Source organism: Amphibalanus amphitrite, unplaced genomic scaffold, assembly GCF_019059575.1.
Source record: "Amphibalanus amphitrite isolate SeventyFive unplaced genomic scaffold, NRLGWU_Aamphi_draft 000057F_arrow, whole genome shotgun sequence".
NCBI lineage: Eukaryota > Metazoa > Arthropoda > Thecostraca > Balanomorpha > Balanidae > Amphibalanus > Amphibalanus amphitrite.
This window is the reverse complement of record NW_024881553.1, coordinates 110,612-138,305: the sequence shown is the minus strand read 5'-3', so window position 1 is coordinate 138,305 and position 27,694 is coordinate 110,612. Positions and strand designations below refer to the sequence as shown.

The 27,694-nt window shown below is 52.6% G+C and overlaps 2 protein-coding genes across 2 annotated transcripts in view; both read left to right on the top strand.

Moving 5' to 3' along the window:
* Window positions 1-14,351, top strand: part of LOC122378272 (calcium-binding mitochondrial carrier protein Aralar1-like) — a 43,375-nt gene extending 29,024 nt beyond the window's left edge. Inside the window, exons 12-18 of the mRNA XM_043359137.1 lie at window positions 62-180; window positions 2,048-2,218; window positions 2,539-2,679; window positions 3,138-3,332; window positions 3,697-3,799; window positions 6,277-6,367; window positions 12,953-14,351. Of these exons, the coding sequence (XP_043215072.1) occupies window positions 62-180; window positions 2,048-2,218; window positions 2,539-2,679; window positions 3,138-3,332; window positions 3,697-3,799; window positions 6,277-6,367; window positions 12,953-13,133 (1,001 nt within the window). The 3' untranslated portion in view covers window positions 13,134-14,351. The remainder of the gene's footprint in view (window positions 1-61; window positions 181-2,047; window positions 2,219-2,538; window positions 2,680-3,137; window positions 3,333-3,696; window positions 3,800-6,276; window positions 6,368-12,952) is intronic.
* A 2,456-nt stretch (window positions 14,352-16,807) lies between these two features.
* The window catches only part of LOC122378271 (receptor-type guanylate cyclase Gyc76C-like), a 72,734-nt gene continuing 61,847 nt past the window's right edge, over window positions 16,808-27,694 (top strand). The window contains exon 1 of the mRNA XM_043359135.1: window positions 16,808-17,482. Coding sequence (XP_043215070.1) covers window positions 17,126-17,482 — 357 coding nt within the window. The 5' untranslated portion in view covers window positions 16,808-17,125. The remainder of the gene's footprint in view (window positions 17,483-27,694) is intronic.

Here is a 27,694-nt window from a genome sequence, read left to right as displayed (position 1 = left end):
TCTCTCTCTCTCTCTCTTCTCTCTCTCGTCTCTCTCTCTCCCCCTCTCTCTCCGCTGACAGCGGTGGGAGCGACGGCCGTGTACCCCATTGACCTGGTGAAGACGCGGATGCAGAACCAGCGGACGGGCTCATTCATCGGCGAGCTCATGTACAAAAACTCGTTCGACTGCTTCAAAAAGGTGAGTATCGGCGTCGCGGCCTTGGTGCCTGGGCTGCTGTGCATGGTTGCGGTTCCGGGCGGTATTAGAACACGTCGCGGGTGTCATTAGGTGTCTTGGCTGATCGATGTGGTGTTGTCGGTAGGCTATGTAGTGGGTAGTGAATAATCAGATATTCTCTGTGGAAGGTATTGCTGGTAGATAACCCCGGATTGTGCGGATCTGCTTGTGATTGCTCGGAACTCGTGGGGAATGGTGCGTCTTGCGGCACTGGCCACTGTCTGCATGCAGTTTTCTCTGGTGTAGGTAATCCGCGCTCTCAGCAGTCCTACCAGTCTGTCTGGGGGCTGTCTGGCCGGGTCGGGGCCGTCCGGCGCCTGTGTGGCTCTCTGCTCTGACCCGTCCCCGATCCCACCCCGGTCCCGGTGGCCCCTGGTGGCGGCAGGACGGCCGCGGGCGGCAGCGGCGGCGGATCGCGACCAAATGCGTCCGACACGTGAGGGACTCGCTTTGTCATACGGCACAGCTTCTGTGGCTGGGAGCCCGAATCTCGACAGCAGCTGATCGGCTGAATATACCAGATGCTGTTCGCTATGCACAGCTCCGATCTGCCCCAGTCACTAGCGTCAGAGCCCTGGCGCCTCCGCCTTCCACCCACCGTTTACCGCCCGCCGCCTTCCACTACCGTCCGCCGCGTGCCGCCAGCCGGCCGCCTGCCGCCCGTCTTCCGCCCGCCGCCCGCCGAATACCGCCTTCCTTACCGGCCGCCGCCAGCTGCCTGCCGTCTGCCGCCCGCCGCCTGTCGCCCGCCACCTATCGTCCGCTACCTATCGTCCGCCACCTATCGTCCGCCACCTATCGTCCGCCACCTATCGTCCGCCACCTATCGTCCGTCGCCTACCGTCTACCGCCCGCCGCTTGTCATCCGCCGCGTACGGCACGCCGTTGTCCGCCCACCGCCCGTCTTCCATCTCTCGCGCTCCGCGGCCCACCTTCCCTTACCTTGCCAAACAGCCCGCCATCGCTTGTTTGCCAAGTAGCGAGTTTTTGCCTCGATCCAGCGTTTGCCTTCCCATGAGTTCGTCTGCCTTCGCGTTACGCCGACCCCCTTTTTGGTGGACCGGACAGTTGCTGGACAGTTGACGTAAACTGGTCTCTCAGCTGGCTAACCACTTTGCGACGCCATTGTGCGACACTTAGCTGCTGCTGATGGACTGCTTAACAACGCCCACGGTTTTACGGTTTTAGGTCGTCGCGATGTTCCAGTTTTTTATCCTTATCTAATCGTGTTGCTTACGTACATGTCTGAGTATCTCAACTAACCAGTTTTTTTTTGTCGACAAAAGCGATGTCGCTTATGAACCAGCGCAATTACATGGATTAACCGATGGCGTCACAGCACAGACTATAAAATCTCTAACGGTCAACATGGCTCTTTACTGAGAACTGAATTCATTAGGTACAACTGTTTTCGCCACTCCTTTAGCCGTGGTCTTCCCCTTAAAATGTTTACATTCATTCATATTCAATTGCATACGAGACAATGCTAATTATTCCTGTGTCCGAAGCTCATCTGGTACTTTACCAGAGACTTTGCGCTGTCAGTTTTGAGCTAAGAACTTGTATGTTACCTAACACCGAACAAATCTGTAATTCTGTAAGCTAATTCTGTAATTCTGTAATTCTGTTCTGTTCTTTCTATTCCTATTCTAATCCTGTAATTCTAATTCTGTAATTCTAATTCTGTAAGCTTTACACAAGCTGAATATAGCTGGAGTATTATTTGTAAGTCCCATCGGCGGCCCCTTTCTCCCGTAATTCACCGCCCGGTTGCGGTCCGTCTCTCGTCCCGGTGACGGCAGCGCTGACCTCTGACCCCCGCCGCCAGGTGGTGCGGTTCGAGGGTTTCTCGGGCCTCTACCGCGGCCTGATCCCGCAACTGGTCGGCGTGGCACCCGAGAAGGCCATCAAGCTGACCGTCAACGACCTGGTGCGCGACAAGCTCACCTCCAAACAGGGCACCATACCCATCTGGGCTGAGGTGCTCGCCGGAGGCTGTGTAAGTGAAGCAACTAGCATCAACGCGGGACTTGGACCTGACACCGGGACTTGGTCTCAGAAGTGGTTACGAGTTATTGTACGAAAAGACAAAGTTGATTCCGCATTATAACGAGATGAACGAGGTGATGACTCTAGTCATTTCCTTGTCTTTCTAATCAAGTTTTACTTTATCTAACACGGATGCGCGTGAAGTCACACTCTCATCTGGGCAGGATTGGCGCCGTGTTTACTTCGTATTACATATGTAGCTTTCATCGTGCCGTATGGGCGGACCGACCTTTGCATTGCGTATGCTCATACGTGACCCCCTGCTTACAGGCCGGCGGCAGTCAGGTGGTGTTCACCAACCCGCTGGAGATCGTCAAGATCCGACTGCAGGTGGCTGGAGAGATCGCCGGCGGACGCAGCATCAGCGCCATTGGCGTCATCAAGGACCTCGGCTTCATGGGACTCTACAAGGTGTGTGCGTATTTGGTTTCACCGGGCTGCCGCGATGACAGTTTGGGCGCCGTGGTGATAGGAAAAACTTCAGATTTATGGGGGCTGTAGAGGACGCGCTAGGCGACCGGCGCTGACCGGCAGTTGGCGGTCCTGAATGTTGCTGACTGGGGCTGGCGGCAGGCCGGGAGCGTTACTGCATAGTGCAGGGGGCTGTTATGAGGGGAATAGATGGGTGAAGGGCTCTTCGAAAAGAGGGCGGGTGGGTGATGGGTCAGTCCGAGCCGCTCGGGGTAAAAGCTAACTGGATTGGGATTTGCTCTGTGAACGCCGACACACTGCGCTCGTCGGTGGCCGCTTGGGAGTTCGCCTGCGATTCCCCAGCTGGCTGACGACCTGACCTGCGCTTTAGCCCCTCCGTCCAGCCGTGTCTGAGCTCCCGCTGCATCCGCCGCTCACCGCCGCGCCTCCTCCGACAGGGAGCGCGCGCCTGTTTCCTGCGCGATATCCCGTTCAGCTGCATCTACTTCCCGGTGTACGCGCACAGCAAGCAGCTGCTGGCCGACGAGAACGGCTACAACGCGCCCTACACGCTGCTGGTGGCCGGCGCCATCGGCGGCGTGCCGGCCGCCTCGCTCACCACGCCCGCCGACGTCATCAAGACGCGACTCCAGGTCAGTGTCTCCAGGGGAGCGGCCAGACCCACGGGGAAGTGTAGGCATGTAGAATATGTAGTTTGTATCCTTGTACTGTTGTTTGCTCATGTACTACATAGTGTATCTGACGATCAGAGGCTGAAATCGACGGCGACTTGCTGCAGCTGTCTTTCACTCTTATGACTCTTGTCGTTCATATCTTTCTTCTTTGCTCATATTCCTTTAATTTCTTCGTCAGTAATTTTCTGTTCCCATTTGTCTCCTCCTTCGGATGTAATAAGACCCGTGCTGCTGGTGCCAGCTGCGCCGTTCCCGCGCCACCCCATCAGTGCGCTAAGTGCCCCGCCGTACTGACCCTCTCCCCCGTGGTGTGCGCGATCAGGTGGCGGCACGAGCCGGCCAGACTACCTACACGGGCGTGTTCGACGCCGCCCGAAAAATCTACAGCGAGGAGGGCATGAAGGCCTTCTGGAAGGGAGCGCCTGGTGAGTACCTACTGGGTGGGATAAAGGCGGCTGGGCTGGAACAGAGACCCTCGGGAGGCATGTGAAGTGGATGGAGCGTCATGTCATATGACAGTTTGTATGTGTCTTTCTGTAATGACTGTGAGACTGGATGGCAGAGAGCTGGGTGTATGTATGTGTGGCTGTTGGTCCGTCCGTCTGTCTGACTGTCTGTGGGACTGGGATTAGAATCATCTGTGTATTATCTCTCCGTCTAACTGAGACTGATTGGGCAGAGTTGTAAGTATCTGTCTGTGTGTGTTGCTGGGCGGCGTGGTACTAGAGGGCTGAACGGTGGCTTGAGTGGCGTTGTGGCTGACTGCACAGGGCTAGTAAGATGCCATCGGCGGAGTTTGTGATACCACGCAACACTCTCGACCGAAATGTCCCTGCTACGCTACAATGCAGAGTATGCCTACTACATACAATTCGTATTACTGAATGGAATTCGGCCAGAATAATCCTCCATTTTTATATTATATGCCTTTCCTGATTGCTGCATTTTTCTGTGCGTTTTGCTGCTATGCGAGATAAATTATACCACTCCAATAAAGTTATTTTTCTCCTTCTAGGAGGTTTGGATAGCCCGCAGACCAGAGAGCTCTTAAGGAGAAGTTATAAGTCATGTGCCGTGCTAACGTAGACCGCTAATTACCAGCCATATGGCCCGGAATCACTCCATTTTCCCCGCTTTCGTACTATTGCATGTCTGGATTTGTTATTATTTGCTCTTTGCTTCATGGCAGCGCGGCTTTCTGCAGTATGGTTTTAAATGGCATCCGACTCAGCCGTATAATTCTGAGATCTGGGTGATGTGTGACGTCGTTGTCATGTATGGATGCTTTTGGAGACACGGAATGTCGAATGCAGCGCAGCCAGCCCTGTCCAGGGCGTTTGTGCCTGCCACTGAGCTGTCCACTGCATGTCAGATGCTGCTGAGTCGATCGGTCGGTCGGGTGATGGCCGGGGAAGGAGGGGAGGGACGCGGAACGGGGAGTCAAGCTATCGCCCTGCCGGCGCGAGCTAGTCTGACATCAAATGATTTAAGCTACTACGCTAACTAGTCATGGTGCTGCAACATGTGATTACTCCCGGATGTCCCGGCCTACGCTGCTTTTATGGGAAGTTGCTTTCTTCAGGGGACTTCTTTTCCATTGACTCTCTTCAGGGGACTTTCTCTGAAGAAATAAGATAAGACTGGCGGTCGCAACGGAATTCAACACTTTTTTACAAAGCTAGTCCGATTTACTGACAGGGCCCGGGGTCTGAGCGCCCGTCAGCCAAAGCTCGTGCAGTACCTACTACCACGGACCCAACATCTAACCACTCATCCCGTGCTCGGTGCACCGGAATGAGGTGAGGACGAAATGCTAACGCACCATCTGTACGTATGTCGGCACATCCTACCCGATGCTCCTGATGCTGACATAAACCACGCGTCATTATTGATGTTACAAAACGGCAGTCATGTATTTCTGGATTATGTAACGCTTGTTTCTATGCGAGCTGTTACATATACAAAACAACTATGCGAGTTGTTAAAAACGCATGACGACGTTTGTCATATGACATTGAGACATTATCGATGCTGATTGATTTATTTGCATCGTTACGTAATGTATCAGTCTAGCATACCGGTTGGGTCGGCTTGGTATCTTCCCCGCGGCTACAGTATCATTTCCCTCTGACTGGCGGTGCGCCGGTTACGCCACGGCGGCGTACACGCTACGCTGTGACGTCACCCTCCCTCGTCCCGCAATGTGTTTGCGGAATTTTAGAGCAGTCGTGGTCTCAAAACACATGCGCCAAACGACATGTCCTGATTTTGCTATTTATGTATGGCTTTTCTGGTCGTCTTCTCGTTCTTCGAATCAATCTAGTGCGTCGGTGCGATACGCCTTCAGAGTTCGGACCTGCTTCATCACCCCAACCCCTACATAGAATTCCACCCGATTGCTGGCTTTCGGGGCTGCGTGTAGTTTTACCACATTTCGAGTAGACACGTACAATGTTTAGTGAGCCCACCTGGAATATGTTTCATCACGCTGGGAACTGCGGGCCAATCAGTTTTACTTAGCGTAGCTTCTTACATAACGTGTATCCGCGAACACTGATCAGCCCGTTTACCTTGGGTCTACCACATGAAGTCCCAGATGAAGGAATGCACCGAGACTGGAACTGAATGAACTGACTGATGTGGTGGTATGAGTGGTGAATGCATGAGGTTGAAACGAACGCTGAGGCGTCCCTGAGAGTGAGTGCAGCTAATCCACGCTTATGGTACGAAAACAACTTTTGCAACATCGGCCTGCTTGCGATATTATCAGTCCCAGTGGCGGGGCTCTCTGACACCGCTGCTGCTGCATGGACTGTTATGTGTCTGTCTGTGCCACTGGTGCCCGTGTCTGACCGGCACCCTGGCCGGGCCGGTACTGACACCCCGCTCCCCCGGCCGGCAGCGCGTGTGTTCCGGTCGTCGCCCCAGTTCGGCGTCACGCTGCTCACCTACGAACTGCTGCAGCGCGTCTTCTACGTGGACTTTGGCGGACTGTGAGTACTGAGACGGCCCCGATCATCCCTTCTCCCGTCCGATCTATCCCGGTCTGACCGCCGGGATACACCCCGGGCCGCGGTGTATCCCGTGACTTACTGCACTCCGTCCGCCTCCATCTGGTACCGCTGTCCTGTACCCATTGATGTACCCCGTGGTGTACTCGGCCCTCCCATCCGATTCCACCGTCAACTTCAACTTCAGGTATTGATGCAGAACTCCGGAGCACTTATGTAACCAGCAAACGGAAACACTATATCCACGCCTTCAAATCACCTTCACAATAGTTCAGATTCTCCTTGCCTATCAATTCACTCGAACAAGAGCAGAGATGCTTTTCAGCAGAAGGTATCACCGATGGAGCATATGCAGCCTCCGGAGTACGGAACATATGTTTGGTGCCTGCGCAGTGCGCTCGCACATTTATCGCTGCACCGGGTAGTTCGCATCGCTGCACCGCTGCATCCTATAAGCAACGGCATGGTCCTTGCGTAGAACACCGATAGTTGATTATTTCCTGAGCAGGATGTCCCAATATCACGACCACTATGTATTAGTTCAGTACCCACTGCATTTTTAATTCTAACCTAAATGGGGGGAGATGCCAAGACGGCCTAACAGCTGAACGGGACAGGATCTAACCTACCCGCTCCGCCAAGGACCCGGACACTTGCCTCCTTCGGGGGCCTCTCCGACGTCCCTCCGTTGGCGTCTGTGTCTGTTTATCTGTGTGCGTGACACCCGGGAGGGCCCGCTAAGCTCATTAACTTCCCGTTACACTGCGGCGCCGGCCGAACCGGTTAGGTTGGCCCTGGCCAGGCGGTGTGAGATGTGCCGAGCGGGCTCGCTTCCGAGGAGAGAGGGGAGAGAGGACGGCGCAGCGCCCCGGAGGAACTATTCGAGACGTCTCCTCCGCCCGGCGGGACGGTCTCTGGGACCCGGCGAGGAAGCGGTCGGGCCGAGCGCCAATGGGACGGGCTGAAGAACCGGTGCAGATGATCGATTATGGTAGTTAAACAGAGGGTAGACTGAACGGTTGGTGATGCGTTTGGCTAATAGTCTACCGCTGACATCGGCTCGTGGCTCTCATACGACCGCCTTTGATGAGAGGCGGGCGCTGAAGGTCACCCTGGCAGATTTCTGGGAATTCCTCACCTTTTTCCTTGAACCAAAGCGTCCTGTATGCCTTTCATATCCCGGCGGACCTGGCCTGATGTCGCCCACCTTGGGATAGTCGGTTTGCGTGGCCTGTGGGCAAGATGCTAAGATGCTTAAGATATGTACCGGAGGTTGTTATGCCAGTCTTTCGGTATTCTTTTTTTGGTTTTGTATTTATAACGAGTTTCTAGGCAATTTTTGAATAAATTCAACCGCATTCCATCTCAACTGTGTGCCATACCGTCGAGGCGAATTTGGTATTTAACCCTCGCCCATGTAGGGGGGGGGGGGTTGGTGCAACCCCCCCCCCTGAGGTTTTTCTTAGCTACACGCCGAACCGTTTCAGATAGCCCGCTCAAATTTTCAGTACCCTTTGGGGCATCCTTTGCGCAACTTTTGGTAATTTTTTTTTGTCAAGGTCATGTCAGGTCACGGAGTTATGACGTCATAAAGGGAACAACCTCCGGCCAGATTTACGCCAAATTGGAGATTGCTTCACATTGGTATAAATGCCGACTGACCTGACACACTGATGGATTGTTTTAGAATCATAACTGGCTGATTTGACATTGGCACAATGTCCGTTGACCTTTTCAAGGTTACTAAAGGTCAAGGTCAGGTCAGTGACCTCGGTTGACCTGTAATGACTTCTTGCACTTGTATGCCTTTTCGGGGTATTTTGATGCCCTGAATTCGAATTTGCTATCCATTTCAGGCATCGTCGGTTGTTTCTTGTAGTTCATTTTGGGTCAGGGTCAGGTCAGTGACGTCACACGCCTGACGTGACCCAATGCACAAATGACCTTGCAGACTTCCGATGCTCCCAACGCATCATTTTTAGAGTTATGACATCGAAATACACACCAAACGATAGAGAATTGATCAAGGATCACGATAGTGAAGGTTTCAAGTCGATATCTCTTACCGTTTTGCCGCAATCGGCGCGGAAATCTGAAAAAGTTAGATTTTTCAGAAAATTTGACCTTTGACCGGTCATAAGTAGGTCAAATGTTGACCTAGGACCAAAAATATACCACCAATCGCGAGATCTCGTTGAGAGCAATCCGTTGGTCTTTTCCGCTAAGCTCTACGACGCTTCGTTTTCAAACGCCAGGGGGGGGGGTCGCACCAACCCCCCCCTGCATGGGCGAAGGTGGCAAAACACCGTTTACGGGCGAGGGTTAAACATCTCGCACACATGAAACAACCAGCTTAGTGACATCATCCCGCGCGCGTTTGAGCGCGGCCTCCAACCGCTCCAACTTTCCACCAGTGCTGGGTATCCAGCGGTAGCGGCTTGCATGGCCTCAGTGGCCGGATACAGCCGGACCGGAGAGCACCGAACGCCACGGAGATGACACAATTTCCGGGAACTGCCGACCAAATTTAGCAGCCGTGTGTGATCTGGTGCATCATTAGCTCGATAGGAGAGGCCTCAAGTCAGCTCAAATTCGGTCATCCAATGGGAGGGCATGCTTTTTGACTTACTGTTTGCATTTTTGTTTGAGTCATTGAACTAGGACTAGATAGGGTATACGGTATGTATTTCGAGTGTCTGTTTAGTGATTTTTTTTTGCTTTCAAACATTGTTTTTGAACGCAATATATGCATCGTTATGGTTATGTAAGCTTACATTTTACATTCGGGCATGTCTTTGCTTCGTCAGGAGGTCACGTTTTATCGTGCGCTCACTTTGAAGCAAATATTTGCGTGCATGTCGGTAATATAGACGCATGAATTAATCAAGCATGCTTTCATACCTTAGTTGCATGGCAAACCTTAATGGGTTTCTGATTTTTAAAACTTAATATTTTGCTAATGCCATGCAAGTAAGCCACATTTTAGCCTCTCATGCCAGTCGTACCAGCGATTTTGCGTTGCCACGCGCCTTATGCATGTGCGTGTGGTCATTCTCCGCGAGTAACACTGAACAACACTCGTCTAATATTAAAAAAGAAGAAAAATGTTGACACATTTCTTACCGATCATCCTTCAACCGATTATTTTATTCTCTGTCGTAGCGATTCCGTCTATTTTAGGGTTTGCTCAGGAAACTGGTTATCCGCCTGTTTCCTCCTTGTGTGCCATTTTAGTGCATCGGACACGGCCGGTAAGTATGTCCTTGGTTATTCCTGCTGGTTCCTATGACTAGTCCATGTACACAGTCACTAACAGCACTGGGTATACCTAATGCAGTCATATTCGCCATGGGGCCTCTTCAGATTTCAGTTGGATTGTGTTTGGGTGGAGCTATGCGTTTAATGTTTATGTGTTTGGGTGTTTTGCTTGCTTATGTTTTATGAGGCGAGCTGATTTTTTAAGGATTTTCTCGCTAGTTTTATAATTTCTGATGCCTTTTTTATTGCATTTACTTGTGACATGTCAATACTCCTGTCTCCTAGCTCTTTTGCGGGTTCAACCCATTCGTGTACGATTCATCGCAATTCACGGTGTAGGGCTTATCAGGCTTATCATCTGTCTCAACGTAGTGTGCCATGTATCAAGTACGTATCTGATGAATCTCACCCTGCCGTGTCGCTACTGTCCCGGTGACCTGACCTGATCTGACTTCATCTTAACCCTCGCCCCGCTTGGGGGGGGGGGGGCAGAATCTGCCCCCTCCCGTTTTTCGCCAATAACTTCTAAACGCGTTACGCCACTGCGCCGATGACCACTGTAGTCCGGGCGCCCAAAAACCCCCGCGTTGCGCCAGTGACGTCAAACTTCCAGTACGTTATGATCATCAATTTAACACGTTCCCTGAAAAATTTGAGCCAAATCCGTCGGATTTTTTTTTTGAGAAAATGACGTTTAAGTGACGTCATGTCACGCCATTTTCGCCTCAAAACGGCAAACTTCAAACGCCACTAACATCCTCATTTTTAAAGGAATCAAGACGTAACTTAAAAGGTTATACGTGATTCTACGTTGTTTGTCAAATGGCTATCTCGTTTTTTTAACTTTTGGATTTTGGCCCATTTTTTTCTAAAAAAAACTGACTTTTGGGAAAATCATTATAAAATCCAAAATTTTGAGGGTATCGAAAAAAACGGAATTTATGTCAGAGAAGTGGTCTATGTGCACCTACATACCAATTTTTAGAAGAATCGTTTCCAAAATGTGTGAGTTATTCAAACTTTTATGACGTCATGACACACATTTTTTTTGGAAAAATGAAGTTTTTTGGAAGTTCTAGACCTCGTACGGAAACAAAAATAGCACCATTCGATTCGCCGTGAAAAACTGCATCAGATAGACACCTTTTTAGCTCTTAACAACTAACTTCAAAATTTGATCTCACTTGGCCTGACCTTGACCTGGCCTCGACCTGAAATTCATCCAGATGTGGTCCATATCACTTATTGCGTAAGTCTATTGAATTCTATGAATAAAATGATCCATAAAACATGTGTCGCACATGCCCTTTTCTATATTTTGTTTTTGATGACCTGACCTGACCTTGACCTTGACCTTTGCATGGTATTGTATGCAACGAATATTGTCTTGGTAGCCTAAGAACACGTTTTGGGCAATCAGTCTGGGTCTATTCTTCGGCAACTGCTGTGCAAGGCCGATACTGTAGAAACTTGCATTTTGTACCCTTGACCTGACCTTGACCTGACCTCTGACCTGACCTCTGACCTACTCAAGCAAAAAAATATTCTCTTAACCCGCGCCCTGGTGGGGTCTGTTTATAACGCGACCTGGTGGGGGGGGGGCTATTTTTTGCCCCCCCCTCGTATCTCCGAAACTACTGGACTGATCCGCAAAATTCAAACGGTGTTCGAAAGGCCTGTCAAATTTGTCGAGGGAATCCAAATTTCATTGACCTCGGGGTCACCGATGACGTCACAGGTCAGGTCAAAGATGACATGTTTCACCGTTCACGGGTCATCTAGGGAATGCGCTATAACACCGAAGAAAACGCATTTTGTCGAGAATCAGCGATAGGGCGTCAGTTGCCTAGTAGATATGTTGCTATTAGAGGTCACTGACAATACCAGGTCAGGTCACAGGTCAGGTCACCAAGGGTCACAGGTCAGGTCACATGAGCCCAACTTTACTAAGGTTGTGTGATGCATGTTTTATGGCCAATTTTCATTTCCAACTCAATGGTGTTGGTTATAAGACTATCAGGTATGGCTTAGGTCACTTTCTGGTGAAGTTCAGGTCAAGGTCAGGTCAAGGTCAGGCCAAAAAAGGTCAAATTTTAAAGTTGATAGTTTTGCATAAAATGGGTATTGATTCGATGCAGCTCGTCACGGGGAGTCTAATGGTGGTCTTTGTTTTGCGCTACGGGGTCTAGAATTGCTAAAAATTGAGTTTGAAAATTTGACGTCATCAATTTTGAACAGTTTTTTTCGCTGTAACTTCGCCAAAAAAGAGGTATCAATCTAAAATTTGGTATATGGATGGAAGGCGGTAAGGACTATCATATATGTTCCGGTTTTTGCAAATTTCAAAAAACTTTTTGGATTTTTCGATGATTATTTCCAAAAAAAAATATTTTTTGATTTTTGGGGGTCAAAATCCAAAAATTTAAAAAATCCGAGATAACAGTTTTGTAGTCCTGTCAATTCTACAGCTTTTATGTCATTATCATTTTTCTGTATTTGCAAAGCTATAGGCCTGACAGCTCTTCCCGCGAAACCCTTTTTTGGGTCGAAAACGGCAGAACATGACGTCACTCTGACGTCATTTCCGGCCACCCTATCATAGCCTTTGGAAAAAATTTTTGGTCACAATGTGTAAAATTGATGTCCGGGAGGGTACTGAAAGTTTGGTGACGATCGGCGCAGCGGTTCTGGAGATATATCAAAAAGTCTAGAGGGGGGGGGGCAAAAAATAGCCCCCCCACCAGGTCGCGGGTTAAGATCCGCCTTGTTGAGAGCTTTCGATTACCGTTTTCCCCGTCTTTCTACGACCATCGGTTTGGAAGTTAGATGGGGGGGGGGGGCAGAATCTGCCCCCCCCCCCCAGCAGGGCGCGTATGGCTGAATAACCCATCGGGGTGCGGGTTAATTGACTGCAACTTGACTTGATCCTAGTGGACCCGGCATATCTGAACTGACTTGATTTCGCTTCATTTGACAAGACCTGACATGACACATCCTAAGCTGTTGTGACCTGACGTCATCTGACCTTACCCGACTTAGACTTATCTGACCCGATCCGACCTAACCCTACCGACCTGACCTGACCTGAGCTGACCCGACCCGACCCGACCCGACCCGACCCGACCCGACCCGACCCGACCCGACCCGACCCGACCCGACCCGACCTTACCGACCTGACCTGACACGACTCGACCTCACCGACCTGACCAGACGCGAGCTCACCCGACCATAAAGACCCAACCTGACACGACCTGACCCGGCCTCCTCGACCCAACCTGAGCTGACCTGAGCTGCCCTTCCGTCCGACAGGCGACCGGCCGGCTCGGAGACGTCGGCGCCGCTCTCGCTCACCGAGGCCGTCAAACAGGAGAACCCGGCGCACGTCGGCGGCTATCGCGTGGCCGTGCCCATCCTCGAGGGCCTCGAGACCAAGTTCGGCCTGGCGTTCCCGCGCCACGCGCCGACTCCCGCGCCGGCGGCCGCCTCGTAGCGATTCGGCGCCGGCTCGCTACCATCTAGTGCATTGTTGACCGTAGTCTGGTGATGAGAGGCGTTTGAGTGGCGCCGGGCCGCCCGGCGGCAGGCTAGCTGGGTCCCGTAGTGGGGCTGTTGTTGCTGTTTTTGAGATTGTTACGGACGGGACTGGCGGCGCGGGGCCGGCTGCGCCGATAGGTTTGACTCCTTTCTCCCTGTGTGGAGTGTGGCGCGGGTGTGGAGAGGGAGACGTGGCGAGATGTTTTAGGGCCGGTGGTGTGTCTGTCTTTCTCCGAGTGGACGTGGTTCTGCCGTAGGACAATGAGCACTGCCGTGCGCCGGGTGTCCCCAGACGAGGGGCAGTCGGGACCGGGGCTGGGTGGCGGCCGGCAGGAGAGTAGTTTTAAACTTAGCCTCATCTTTGGCCAGCGGTCGGTCTGTGCTCGCCAGGTCGACTGAGTTCGCCTCAATCACAAACAGACGGTACCAGGATGTCAAACTGTAGTACCTGTGCGCTCGCGCAGGGGCCTCTGTACGTGGACGAGTGTTGGCCTGCTGGGCGGCTGGTGACGGGCGGTTCTGATCAGTTGGTACGGCGCTGCCGCAGTCGCCGGCGCGTGCCGGGCTGTGTGACGCCAGAGACGCTCAGGGGAGGAAGACTCGGGCGGGATGTGGAGCAGGTCACCGGTCACGGAGTAGCACGCTGGCATCCTTAGCAATGGGCCGCTGCCCACCAGTCCGCCCGCTTCCTGGCTATCAGACAATGTCATACAGGGTCATACGCCGAGTCAATCGTTTTTGTGCGTTTTGTCGATTTTAAGCACAGCGAATAATATAAGGGTGGCGATTTTGAGTCTCAGCTCCACCTCGCGTTGCTCACATGTTATGGGAAAGTTCCTGGCACAATCAGTAATAACTCGGTGTTTTACCATGCCTACGATCTTACTGCTTCCGAAAGTGCTTTGGCAATGTCCATCCAGAGAGGGTGTTTTGGCCCAGCGGCCGTTGGCCTGTTTGTCGGCTGGTTTGATAGAGTTTTAGCGTGACGTGTCCTCGATCTGGGACGTACCGGTCCGACCGAGGGGCCGCGCCAGTCACCGGGGATCGCCGGCCGGTCACTGGGGACTGCCGGCCGGTCACCGGGGGTCGCCGGCCGGTCACTGGGGACTGCCGGCCGGTCCGCCAGCGTGTGACACCCTCGCGCCTTCTGTAAATATACCTTATCACGCAGGAAGCACCGAGTTTAACATCATATCTGACCGGTAGGTCAGCGCCATAGTGGGAACTGCGTCACCGCATTGAGACGAACTGAGCGTTCATGACTGGCACATCAACCGAACGGAGTCGTAGCCTCACTAGGCACAAGAGAGCGAGTTCACTGAGTACATGCACTAATGAGGCGGCGTGAAAAATGCCAAGCTATGAATGAGCCACGAAGAAACGTGCTTCCTGAAACCACTAGAACCACTTCGTGCTACTATCCACTCCTTGGAACGATTTGCAATGCACGCTCGGCGGTATCCTTGTCTAACAGCTGGCCAAATGATGACGTAGGTACTGAATACTGACATCGGTTACGTATGATGCAGGGTAAGCAAGGCTGATATTAGGACCCATTTGGTTTCTCGTTACTTTAACTTACCATAAATAGAATGTTCGTTGATTATAATCCACACAGTGAATAACCACCTTTAGGAATTTAACCGTCGCCGCGCTAAACCGCCTCGCCTTGCGGAGGGTCGTCGCACTGCGCGCCGGCCCAAGGCTCGCCATCCTCTTTATTTATAAAATGTTTTTATTTCGACGCCGACGGATGGGCAGCCTCTCACAGGTGAAGGTGAGGGGCCATGTGTGGACCCGGCCGGGTCGGTGTCCTCAGCCGCCAACCACCCCGCTCGCTCACAAGCCCCGAGGGCTCTGGGCACGGCACCACCTTGGGGAAGGGCTCTCTGGCAGGCTCATCGGATGGAGGGCGCCCTCTGCGGGTTAGGACTTGTATTCGTAGATAGCCATTAACCAGTATTTAGCATTAAATGTATGTATTATGGGAGAGACATAGTCGTAAACAGAATACACATGCTCAGCTTAATTCATCAATCATTTTTATAACAACTTTACATGTATGAAGCGTCCTGAACTCGGGACCTCCTGCGGTCAGTCAAGCACAGTCTTGGACCAACATACATGCTGACTCCCCACCACAGGGCGAGCTTACATCGTCTCGCAAATTAGTTCACAATTCGTTATGCATGCGCTGGCTCTTAGCGTGGTTATTAATGGAAATACCAGCATGAATAAAAATAATCAATGTTGTGACATCGCATTGTCCTAAGCGACGACTGTCACAGGTGGATGGAAATCACACCATTCCATTGTTCGCGACAATGCATTTCAAAAATAGACATGAGTGTCATGCAACTGCTCGTGTTCAGGGCTGCGTGTTGATGGTACTGGCGCTGGCCGACCAGCAGCGCCAACTGATGTCCCCCATCACACGGAACGGCGCGGCCAAAACCGGGCCGGTACCGTATCGGGCCGCACTGCATATTTCCCGACACAATGGCGCGGACGGGAAAAATGGGGGTAAAAAACGGCCCATGTGCCCCCCAGTTGCTATAGTTGGAACGGCGAAGAGCACGCCCAAGGTGAGGCGGTGCTGCTGACACGAGGAGGGGTATAGCTGGCCAGGGCCGGGGTTCAGCGGCCGATGGAACCGGCTGCCCCTGCGACATTCACCAGGTCAACCGCCGCAGACAGCGGGTCATGATATGACCATAAGATCGACACTCCCCCTAGAATCTTGGCGTGGTGACAGCAGTTGAACTTGTAGCAATATCCTATCAGCAGAGACTAAACTGCAACTTAGCATCGCGACCCTTCCGTAATTTAATAAGTCACGTTACTTGATGGTATATGCTGTCTCCAAATAACTGTGATTGGCATGCTAATAAAGGCAATCTGATAGATGAAATTCCACACTTCACTATCTTCAAACCACATCAGAGTTCGCACTGTTCATGTCTAATTGTCCCGGGGAACAGGGCAGCGCTCACTTTATAGGCATCATCGTGCATTCCTAGTTGGTGCGGCACCTATACCAAACCATTTGAACACCTGTCTGTACTACACTGCTGAATTGGCTGAATCACGCATGGTGATTGGCAGTGTCCGCGGCTGTGAGCGCCACTGACGGAAGTGGAACCACCAAAACCGCGGTGTGGGTGCCGCCCTGGTGCCATTGGCTCGGCTGAGCACTGCCGCATGGTCGGGCTCGGCGAGCATCTCCCCCGACACGGGACGGGGCCGACGGCGGCTGCTGCTCTCTGCGCCGTGGCAGCGACCCTCGCTGGACGCCGTGCACAACACGGTTTGCATTGCTCCCGCTCGGCCCTCTGGCCGCTGGTCTATTCATAGCCGCTGCTGAGTCTCATGTGTGACTCCCATTATAGTACCCCTTACATAGGAACATTTATTATTTCGGGCCCGAAAGCGTCCCTGGCTGGTATGGCTGGCCAGGCCTGTTTGGCGGGGTGCAGGGTGCTTCCCCGGACAGTAACGGCGCTGAGCTCCCTGAGAGCACGGCTGACGCTGCAGCCGGTGCTTATTAGCGGCGAGCTGGCCTGCCCGCTGGCGGTGTGGCGGCGCCGACCGGCCGGGCCCGCCACCGCATGCACCGCGCCTGCAACACGCAAGTGCAGCGGCGCCGGCCGGCCCCATCTCGGCCTTTGTCGGCCCGGAGAGCGGGTGCCGGAGTGATCTCGGGCGGTGTAGTGGGTCCGACGGCCGCCGCGGTCCGCCGTAGATGCCGCCGCCGCGCCTCCTCCCGGCGGTCGGTTTATCGCCGCGGCCGCCCGGCGACGCCACCGTCGCTCGGCAGAGGTCGGCCCGACAGTGGTCCGATCCGGGGGCGCCGGGTGCCGGCAGTGTTGCGCCGGCCGCCGGCCAGTGAGAGCCGGGGTGCGCGGTGGAGATGGCCGTGCGAGTGCCGGTGCTGCGCTGGTAGCCACCATGCGGTGCGCGCTGCTGGTGCCGCTGGCGGCGGCGCTGTGCGCTCTGCGCCCGGCCGCCGGCGAGCCCATCAAGATCGGCTACCTGACCGCCTTCAAGGGCACCCGCGAGAAGCTCGGCCTGACCATCAGCGGCGCCATCTCGCTGGCCATCGAGCGCATCAACAACCGCACCGACCTGCTGGCCGGTCACACGCTGGAGCTCGGCTACGCCGACACGGAGGGCACGGCCAAGGTGGGCACGCGCCGGCTCGTCGAGATGATCTGCAACGACACCGTGGCCTTTTTCGGTCCTGAGGACTCGTGCCTGATCGAGGCGAATGTGGCGGCCGCCTTCAATCTGCCGATGATCTCCTACGTAAGTACCGCGCAGCGCGCTGACGGTGAGCTGCTCTGACTGGACTTAGGTGATCTGACGGGTCAGCGGTGGTGTGTTGCTCGTCTCTCCGGCTGCTCCAGCTGAGGTTGGCCGCCATTCAGAGCTGCGGGACGATGCAGCGTCGATCCTGTGGCCTCGAGGTGCCGGGCAGGTGACCCTGGCCGTGGCGGCGGTGGCGGCTCTCTGCCCAGCTGGGCCGCCGCCGCCGCTCGGTGCCGCGGAAGCTCGGTGCCGCCGCAGCTGTGGTGTCGGCCGCCGGCCGCGCCCCGGGCTGCTCGTTTATCACCACTGGTTAGTGGCGACGACACGCGCTCGGTGGCGGGCGAAGGTCCCCTCTGGTCGGCCGGCCTCCAGAGCGGCGCGCTGACCGGCCCCCACGGTCAGACGAGAGACGGGCGGCCCCAGCCTTCGGCGCCGCTCACGGATGTGCCACTGCCGTCCTCCGCGTGATTGCGTGGGCGGCGTGGATCCCCGCCGCCACCGCCACCGCCACCGCCACTGTGTTTTTCTGGGCTCATCGTCGGCAAACCGGTTTGTGTCAAAACTACGCGGCTGTGGGTGCGCGAATTTCGAGCGGCGGCTGACGGGGCGCACGGGAGACACGCCGCGGCTCAGCGGCGCAGGTCGCTCTGTTTATGACCAATCATCAACACTGGACAGTGGCCGAGTCTGATCTTCGTCACGGCCGCACCATCGGCCTGTCACGCGATCCGCTACCAGCCGTCTCCTGATCCCCTGCTCCGAGACACTGCCGCCGACCGTTGCCGCCTCTGCGCCGTGGCTGCGCTACCGACCGCTCCCGGCGGCTCCTGACCCTGTCGACTTTTCCGGCTCTTTCCGACTCCTTTCTCCGCGGCTCTTTACGGCATCTGCCCATCTCACCGACCGCCTCTCGGCGCCTGCCGCGGCGCTCGACCCCTTTCACCGGTGCGAGCGACTTTAGCGAGTGTCATTTGAGCGAACGTCATTTGAGCGAACCATTTTCAGCGACTGGCAGCTTAGCGAATATCAAATTGAGCGATTATCAAATATAGCGATTACCAATTTAAGCGAAAGCTATGTTTCAGCGACAACTTTTTCGTCGACTACAGTTTGAGCGACTGTCATTTCAGCGAAACACTTCATCGTCCCGTAACGGTGTATTTTTTTTTTTTTGCGAACGTACGTACAACGAATGTTTCCGGAACTTTCATGGTTATCCGGAACTGGATGGCGGATGTCGCGTTCAAAGTTCAGACATTAAGCTCCAAATTTAATGCCACATTTCTCCAAAATTCCAGCGGTTCGATTTCACCCCCCCCCCCCCCTGCTGTTTGCCAAAAATGATGACCAAACGTATATGTTCCGAGATTCATATTGCTTGTGCTGTTTTTCGCGAAATTTCCCCGCTTGAATTTGGATCAGTTCCCCATGTTGTACAATTTGTTCTTGCCCCAAGCAACGTACGAATTTCCAGATATTTGAGTGAGGTCCCTGAAACATAGACTACATAGATCCCCCTGTGCCGTCCCTCGAGTTTATTATTGGTCCTTGGCATTCCTTCCACCGTCCTATCACGTTCCACATTTCCAGATCAAGGTTGCAGAATGAGGCCAGATATTTTTGTGGTTTCCATCCCTGGTTTCCATTCTTAAAAGCAAATTTTTAATTTGCCGCGCGCAGCTTGAAGCATGACACATACCAAGCGGGTATTCCAAGGGCAAGAATTTCCGAAAAGTAGCAAATGATTGACTTCCGTCGCGTTCGGTTTCGCTGTAACTGTGTTCGCTCAATTGGTCCCCCATTGACCTCCACATATTCGCTCAATCTGGTTTCGCTGATTCTGGTCCTCGCTTAAGTTGATAATCGCTGTGATTGAATTCGCCGACTTGACAATCGCTGAAAGAGTCAATCGCTTAAATTGATAATCGCTGGAAAGGCTTCGCTCAAATGTCGTTCGCTGAAATGACGCTCGCTCAGGTGTCGCAGAATAACCCCCTTTCACACCGCCCTGGCTGGGCGGCCGTCGGGCTGGCCGGGTGCGGTCGCACGGTGGCACCTCCTCACCTCAGTCGCCCCAGATGGTATCTGACTGAGAGTTTGACAGCGACGATTTCACGCCACCTCTCTATTTGGTCACCCGGCGTGCTGGCTGTGGGTAAAGGCCGTGGCCCATTCGTTATGATCGCCCCAGTTTCTCTTGTTTGTTAATTGGGTTGGGGCTTAAGGGCGCGCCGACTACTAAGGTCATTTTGCGCTCATCCAGTTTCTCTTGGTGAATGGGCGATCTTTTGAAAGAACGATAAGACCGACCGTTGTGTAATACGCTAGCTTTTAGCAATCTTCTATCACCGGGTGATTACCTCGTTACCGAAAATGTGAGCACTTATCGGAGATAGTCTAAAATAAGGGCCACCTTTCAGGGACCTTTCATTTTCTCCAAGATTGTAGGACGATTCATCGTATAGCCTACTGCAGTATACTAAAGGATGATAAGGTATGGAACTGGGAATAAATTTCCGTGGTAACATGATGTTCTCATAGGGTTGTATGGTTTGCTGGCGCTCTCATTTTGTGTCGTTCCTACAACTATATCGACTTGCGAGCCCAAGTTCTGAACCGAAGTATTCTGATTCAGTTTCACTTACATACTTTTCGCTACTTTTTTCTTTACAACCCTACCTCACTTTTGTTAGGTGTATGTACCTTCTGCTTGACAGCAGGACGAACACAGTCTGTTTTATGTTTATTTCATGGGAAATTTATCGTTTAAACTTGAAAAAAGACAATCTTAAAACCGTCTCCATTCGTTTCAAATCTCCCAAACCTTGAAGCCATCCCTCGATTAATCTCCCTCCATCCATGAACCATCACCGACCCATCGGACCCCCGACTCGTTCGATCTGTCCCGTTGTCAGCCTCTCCAGCGGCCGGCGCCGCGGTATTGGACAGCTCCAAACCGGAGGCTGGCCACAGGGGCTTATCGGTTGCGACGGAACCGGTTCTCTATATCAGAAGTTCGGTGATGCAATGTTTCGTTGGAGTGTCTTCCATTATCCTCCTTTGCCGGTCGCCTTCTGGCGGAACGGCATTCCTGAAGCAGCTGGAGTCTATTCCAACTGCCCAGATGGATAGAAACCAAGGTCGGGGCGGTGGCTGGCTCCCGTTTTCTGTCGATTGTCGGTGCGCCGGTAACGTCCCGGTGCGCCGGTAATGTCCCGGCTCGCCGCTGACGCCACAGTGGTGGTGTTTTACACGGAGGGCCACCCGTCGGGTGACTGTTCCACTGGCCGGACACGGCGGATCGCACCGCGCCGGGTACGGGGACCCGCAGTTGCTACTGTACACGAACCCCAACTATAGCCGTCTGTCCTGTCCAGTAACAACCGACAACATTGATATCGATTGCCGGTCCCTGTACAAGAGCAGCTGAGGTTTTCTGTGCGTGCCCTCTGACAGCTTATCGTTGTTCCCTGTGACTGAGGGTGCTGGGACAATTTACTCAGGGTCGCTGTACGGTAGCAACTGCGGGTCCCCGTACCGGCGACGTATCCACTCGGACCGGCTTAACACAGTGTCCGTCCCGCCGCACCGGCCTACCTCGTCCTACTTCATCCCCTCTCCCCTCGCTGCGCGCTGACGCTGCGGCTTTTTGGCTACCACCGAACACGACCGCATCCAAACACGGCTCTAATAAGCGCAGTTAGCGCGGCCGATTTGCATGCGTCGAGCGGCGATGGGCGGCGTTTTTGTGCCTCCCGGCTGAAGTCTGGCACGTAAGGCGCTGCTGCTGACAGGTCCTGTCAACACCTGGTGCACGTGCGTGCCATTGTTTACGGCTCCGTGCAGAGGCGATCGCCATTCGCCTCCAGTCCGGCATTGCCGCCAGTCGGCACCGACGCCGTCCCTATAACAGATGTACATAAGTATATTGAGAACCTACGTCCCATTGCCTACGTAACGTCGTGAGCTAACTTTGGTGCTGTGACGGATTTTGCAGCTGCATTAGAGTCTGAAGCAGACTCTTTCCGCAGTCAGGAAATCGCATGCCTATTCAAATACATGGAGGCACGCTCGTATGAATCCCACGCACCTCCCGCATGCGATTAATCGGGAAGCATTGTAATGTATTTGAATAGGCACTCGCATGCGATTTCCTGATTGCGGAAGGAATCTGTTTCAGCCTTAACTGTCACCACAGAAGCTGAGCTGCATTTCCAACAAACATTTTGCTCAGACTTCCGGCAAGTGTGAGCTTTGATATAAAACGGATTTGAAGCCTCGAACATGTTTTGACGAGGAATGTTCGTGAACCTTGAATCGTGTAGGTATGTACGTGAAGGCGCCTCGCGTCTGCGTCTATGAAATGAAAGTATTATTCGAATGTAAATCATCCCACTTGGCTTATCTCAATGTTTGGTCCATAAAAAGCGCAGCTTTGGAAGTTGAATGCCCTCCCTTTGCGCATTAATTCAGCATGACCGATGACGCATATGTAGGTGCTCTTGAATGATTTGGATTGTCAATCCAATACAACCTACACACATTACTTGTTCAGCCCGTTTGTCTTGCTCCCTGCCCATGTATGCGTTACAATTGCATCATGCATGCCGATGCGTTACGCTTACTAATGATAAAAGGGCTGTGATGCGTTAAGGCTTGGGCTATAAACTTGCTTTCGGTTTTAAGCAATGAAGTCACGCCAGCCATTCGTTCACTGCGCATATCTAACTCCCAGTTTGGCCCCCGCATCTGTTTCTAGCCTTGTTTATTTGTACAGAGCCCCCGGTCCATCGTACAATGTTCTGGAATTTTTCCCAACCTTATCAGAAAACTAATTTTGTTTTGCTCGTTTGGAAAGCCACTCCGTTTGGCGTATCTTAGTGTTGTGATCTAGATATGGGAGCTCAGCCTTGAAATGTGATTATCCCGTTATCTAAAATTCTCTAATAGGAAGCGGACTGTGGACTAGTAATGCTTGTTTGGTCCACCTGATCCCGTTAATGTTTTTCTCTCGTCTCAGCATTGACCATTGCCGTAGCTTTCTGGAATAATTTGGATGATTTTGCCGGGAGCCGCTGTGGCATCCCGCCTTCCCATCCTAACGCCGGTGTGTCACTCCTCTGAGTCCTCATCACGTCCATTCCACGGCGAGTGGCTGCATGTTCCTCTCCGTTCTCCCGGCGCGGTGGAGTGAGTCACTCCGTTCGGGACCGGGCCGTGTATCAGCTCTCCGACAGCGCAGCTGCATGCAGGGAACGGCACCGCATACCGGGCAGGGCGGACACCAGCTCGCAGGGCAGCGAGAGTCGGACAGTGGGTACTCAGGATAGACCGCGGTGGATGTGACCTTCTGACCCGGCCCTGGCGCACCTGGGCCTGGCAAAGAAGAACAGTTAGCCTTTCCCCTTTTTTTGTTGGATTTTCTCAATCATCAGGAGAAACGTCCAGATTCGCTGTTATTGCGGCTGAGTCGTAAGGCTTGCGACGTTCTGAATGGCTCGTTAACAATGGATGTCTGAGAGGCTGAGCTGCATTTAAATACCAAGTTGGCCCCGTATTGTCGTGCGACAGTTCCGAGCAAGAACATCCTTAGTGTCAAATCTTTCGAAATTGAGATGTTCATACCATTCGACTCAGCTCGTCGAGCTGAGTCGAATGGTATAAAAATCTCAACTTCGAAAAATTTGACACTGAGGATGTTCTTGCTCGGAACTGTCGAGTGGTATCGATAAGTCTCCATCGAGCTGGACCAACGTGGTCTGAGCAAGTGGCTATGAATAGCATCAACTGTCATGGAAAATTACAGATCAGCGTGACTTAGAAGCATATTTTTCTTTTCAAACGCTGGTTTTGAGACGAAAAATGTCTTGCACTATCAATCACATCGTCATATTTGGTGGACGCATTGCAATCACCTTACCTACCAAGCTTGTGACGCAGCATCCATCAGAGTGGCATTATATATCAGGAAAAGAAAATACGGAAAATAGGAGTTATATTCCCCGGTTATACAAGTGCTGCATATGTGGACACTGGACAGTGGACATTCTCACTACTGTTCGGCATCGGCATAATCCCCGCCGGAATTCGGCGCCTGTATTGTCACCACCACCATGCTGTGATCCACTCATGGCGATGGACTTCAACAAGGATTTATCCTTACCACGGCGATGTCTATAACTGCACGTCATAGTGCATTTCATACGCATGTTCTGTTGAAAATAGGTAATGCCTTAGTGAGGATTTCCAATGCGATTTGGGTGAAGAGAAACATGAGGGTAGAGTTTTGCCCATTGAGCCAACAATCTCAACAATCTTAACACGCAAATGTACCTGTGAACATCTTTCTACGTTTAGTGCTCGACCTGCGCATACAGCATCCTGACGCTGAAACGAATAGCTCCACACTTCACTCGTGTACTTATACACGAAATTCATATCGGTCAAGGCAGATGTTCGCACATTTCCCATTGGATAAGCTGTGCTGACACTATGGCAGGAGAACGGGGACGAAAAAGGGCCGATAGACGGAGGCCGGTCGGTCAAGGCCGGTCATGTGGCCTTCCGTTCCCGCCGGCCGGCGCTGCTGCCTCTCCAAACCAGTTCTGTCTCTATGGGAGTGCCGCCGGTAACGGAGGCTGGAGGCCGCCTCCGCTCGCCTCTCCAGGTAGCGACGGGCTCGTGGGGGCCGCATCTTCCCGCCTCTCCAGGCAACGGGCTGATCCTGGGGGCCGCCTCTGCCCGCCTCTCCAGGCAACGGGCTGATCCTGGGGGCCGCCTCTTGCCACCTCTCCAGGTACCGGGCCGCTCCTGGAGGCTGGAGGCCGCCTCCGCCCGCCTCTCCAGGCAGCGCGGCGCCCGCCTCTTCCTCTCCTGGCGAGGCGTGCTGGCCACCTCCTCCGTTCGGCCTCCGAACATCCGAATCACACCATTTTCTCCTCAGCTGGGTTATCAAGGAGCTGTGCGTCCCCACAGCAGGCAGGGGATTATTCTATTTTCGTTTTGCCTACTTGTCGCAGTGTTGGACGGTTACAACATATAGCCGATGATATGAAATGAAAGTCAAATTGATACTAATTCCGATAATATGCGAAGTCATCGTTGGGATGCGTCTGGTGTTTATAAAACAAGATAATATGCACAGAGCTCGTGTATGTTCATTTCGATTCTAACTGTTAATTAACGGTCCTTGTTATGACAGAGGCGGTAGATAAGTCTCTTGGTCACGTGCCTGACCACGTGTCTGGGTACCAGGTGTCTGTGACTGTCGCAGAGTGACCATGGGAGGGCCTGAGAAGGCAACAGGAACAGTATACAACTACCTCCCGCGGTCCAGATGACCGCACACCACAGGATGGCAGCTGATCCTGAAATTGGCAGTGACATTGCCTGTTCGCTCGTTGAGTCCAATGAAAAAGGACGAAGGGTGTTGAATTTGCCCACGGTTCGAGCTCATTTGTCTAGACAAATTCTCTATCAAAAGCCGCTTACATGCTGTTCGTATCAAGCTGCTGCACCTTTACTAGGAAGGCGATACGCTAACTACATCGCCCGCTCCTAGGAATGACTCGTTTTGATAGCGTCATCTTCTAGAGGTTCTCCTCAGCTTCCAATCCGACCGGTTTTATTTTTATTTTTATTTTTTTACTGCAGGGAACCCAGAACCAAACTGAGCCTGACAAAACAACTGAAAATGGGAAAAGAGAAATATTGAAGTAACTTTAAAAATCCGAAAGCGAATTCAGAGCTTATGAGACAGTAGCAATGACCAATTAGATAACGAAACGAAAAAAAAAAATATTTTGTTTATAGGTCTGCCCAGTTCCGCCCCAGAGATTGACGATCTGGATGGAGCATTCACAAATCTCCCTGAAGGGATTCAAAAACACTATCTGATGTTGGCAAGGCCTGGAAGATGACCCGGAATCTCCTGGCTTCGAATGCATAAATGTAGATTGATTCGAGTTTGCCAAATGGATTTCAATCAGATTTGCGTTTGAGGCTACATCGTAATTCATTGGTATTTTAACGAGAGGAAAGCTGCACCGGCGGTATTCCCTTAAACCCGTTACGAAATCTTGCACTTCGGTATAGCCGTTACCAGTGCGAGTTGTCAGCTCCCCAGCAAAACAAAATAAAGATTCAAACGGGGAAACATTCTGCATCAATATGTTACTCGTACCTAATGAATGTAAGAGTCAATGTGCACTGCATGAGGGATGAATATAGTATGTATTTTATATTTAAACCTACAGTCACTCTGCTGTTGGTTGATTAAATTGTCTGCACTCATGATCGAACAGATTGCTTTCATAATCAAATTCCAGTTTCGGATATTTGAATATTTCCTGCCAATTCCTAGATATGTAACGCGTGCATTGTTTTGTTGTTTTTGTTGTTGTTGTTGTTTATTTATTGTATTAGAGGTGGCAAAACGTGGACCCGAGGACCCGGTCCAAAGAACCAGTCTGGACCCATATGGGTCCAGACCGGTTCCTGGAAATTTTCTGACGGGTCCCACCGGGTCCTACCATAAACTATACATCTTGCACACTACACATTACTGCAAAATATGAAGTGAATGAAGTGAATGTTTCTTTGCACACAGTAGCTCATGAGTATTGCCAGTGGGAAATAGGCTGTTTTACATGATGCAACTAATAATACCTACAAGTAGTTTGTATTAATTGACTTTTGGGGAACGGGTCCAACTGGTTCCGATTCCAACTAAGACCGGGTCCGACTGGTTCCAGAAATGTCCAGCCGGGTCTGGTTCGAGTCTGGTTCCCAAAATTTTCATCTTTTGCCACCTCTATATTGTATATTGTCAATTTGTAACACCTTTGAATCGGACGGTCTCGCCAAATCCCGGTTTCGGCGCTCGATCGACCTGCACCAAGCCGATGCTGGGAAGTGGGAACCCTCGCTCCGTATAGGCCAAATTGGCTTGCGGCTCGTCCCGCTGAGGGAATGTTCCCTGGTTCAGGAAACAGTCCCTGCCAGTGCCGCCAGAGTGCGGTACAGAACCGACGCCGCCAGCCGCGGATACCGGTATAGGATTACCGGGATTCCGCTGTTTGATCACTAAGGCGTCCGATCATCGACATGAGATCGCATTCCTGGATGAACCTGGCTCAGCGGGGCCTGCACGGTCACGTATAGGGTAGGGCCACTGCCCGCGGCCGCGTAACCCTGTCTGAGGACCGCCCGGAACCGCTCGGGAGCCGAGCCGTGGTCGCGTCACCCGCCGACAGGTCAGCTGCCGCCGGGAGTAGGTGGGGTGGACGATAGGGAGTCTGTGGGTGTGGGCCGTGGGGAGACGTGCCGTGCTTCCGCCGTGTGTCAGCGCGGAGTTCATACCACGTGCAGAGCTGTCAGCGGCGCCGGCCGGCCGCACGGGGCAGGGGCAGACCGCAGTGGTCGAGCACGCGCTGGGTAGTTGGACGACTCAATCGGGGGGGGGGGGAGGGTTGCGGCTGTGGGTCACGGGTCACATGTCACTGTCGATCACTGCTTGCACTGGCTCTATATGGAAGTTTGAAAGAACCACGTGACTGAACCCGGTGGACCAATACACAACACACAGTCACCATCGCCTCCGCTACCGGCTGTCCCACAGCCCAGAGGGCCGTGTTTCTCGGATGTTGGCGCTTTTGGTTTCATGCTTGTTACACACTACCGTAGTGTTGGAGGCATAGGGGTAGTGTGTAACAAGTATGAAACCAAAAGCGCCAACAGCGCTGGCAGCGCTCCGTCAAACACAGCCTAGCAGTGTCACACCCGTACCTACCGCGGTGAATCAGACCCGAGCTATGTTCCGGCTTATGGACATCATTATTTTAGATGATATCAGCCGGAGATATTCCCGCAGTATTATAGCGTTCCAGCTGTGCCCAAATAATTTATAAACCTATCCATTGATTGAATGATATGCTGGCATTTCGCTGCAGCCTATCATAGATCGAGTCCTGCACGCGAGCTTATTTAAAGTTCGCAAAATTAACATAGACATATGCCACGGCTATACCATTGTCACAACTTCACAAGTTAGGATTGCTACGGAGTACGGACCTTTGCTGTTTGACGTTTTATTTTTGTGCCCACGGGTATGCTGTATCACTTAGTTCCAGACTGGACGTGTGCACACTGCACACGTCGACAGTCGCAAGCCTGCAGAGGTGCAGGGGTATCAAGCCGATCGACCGATTC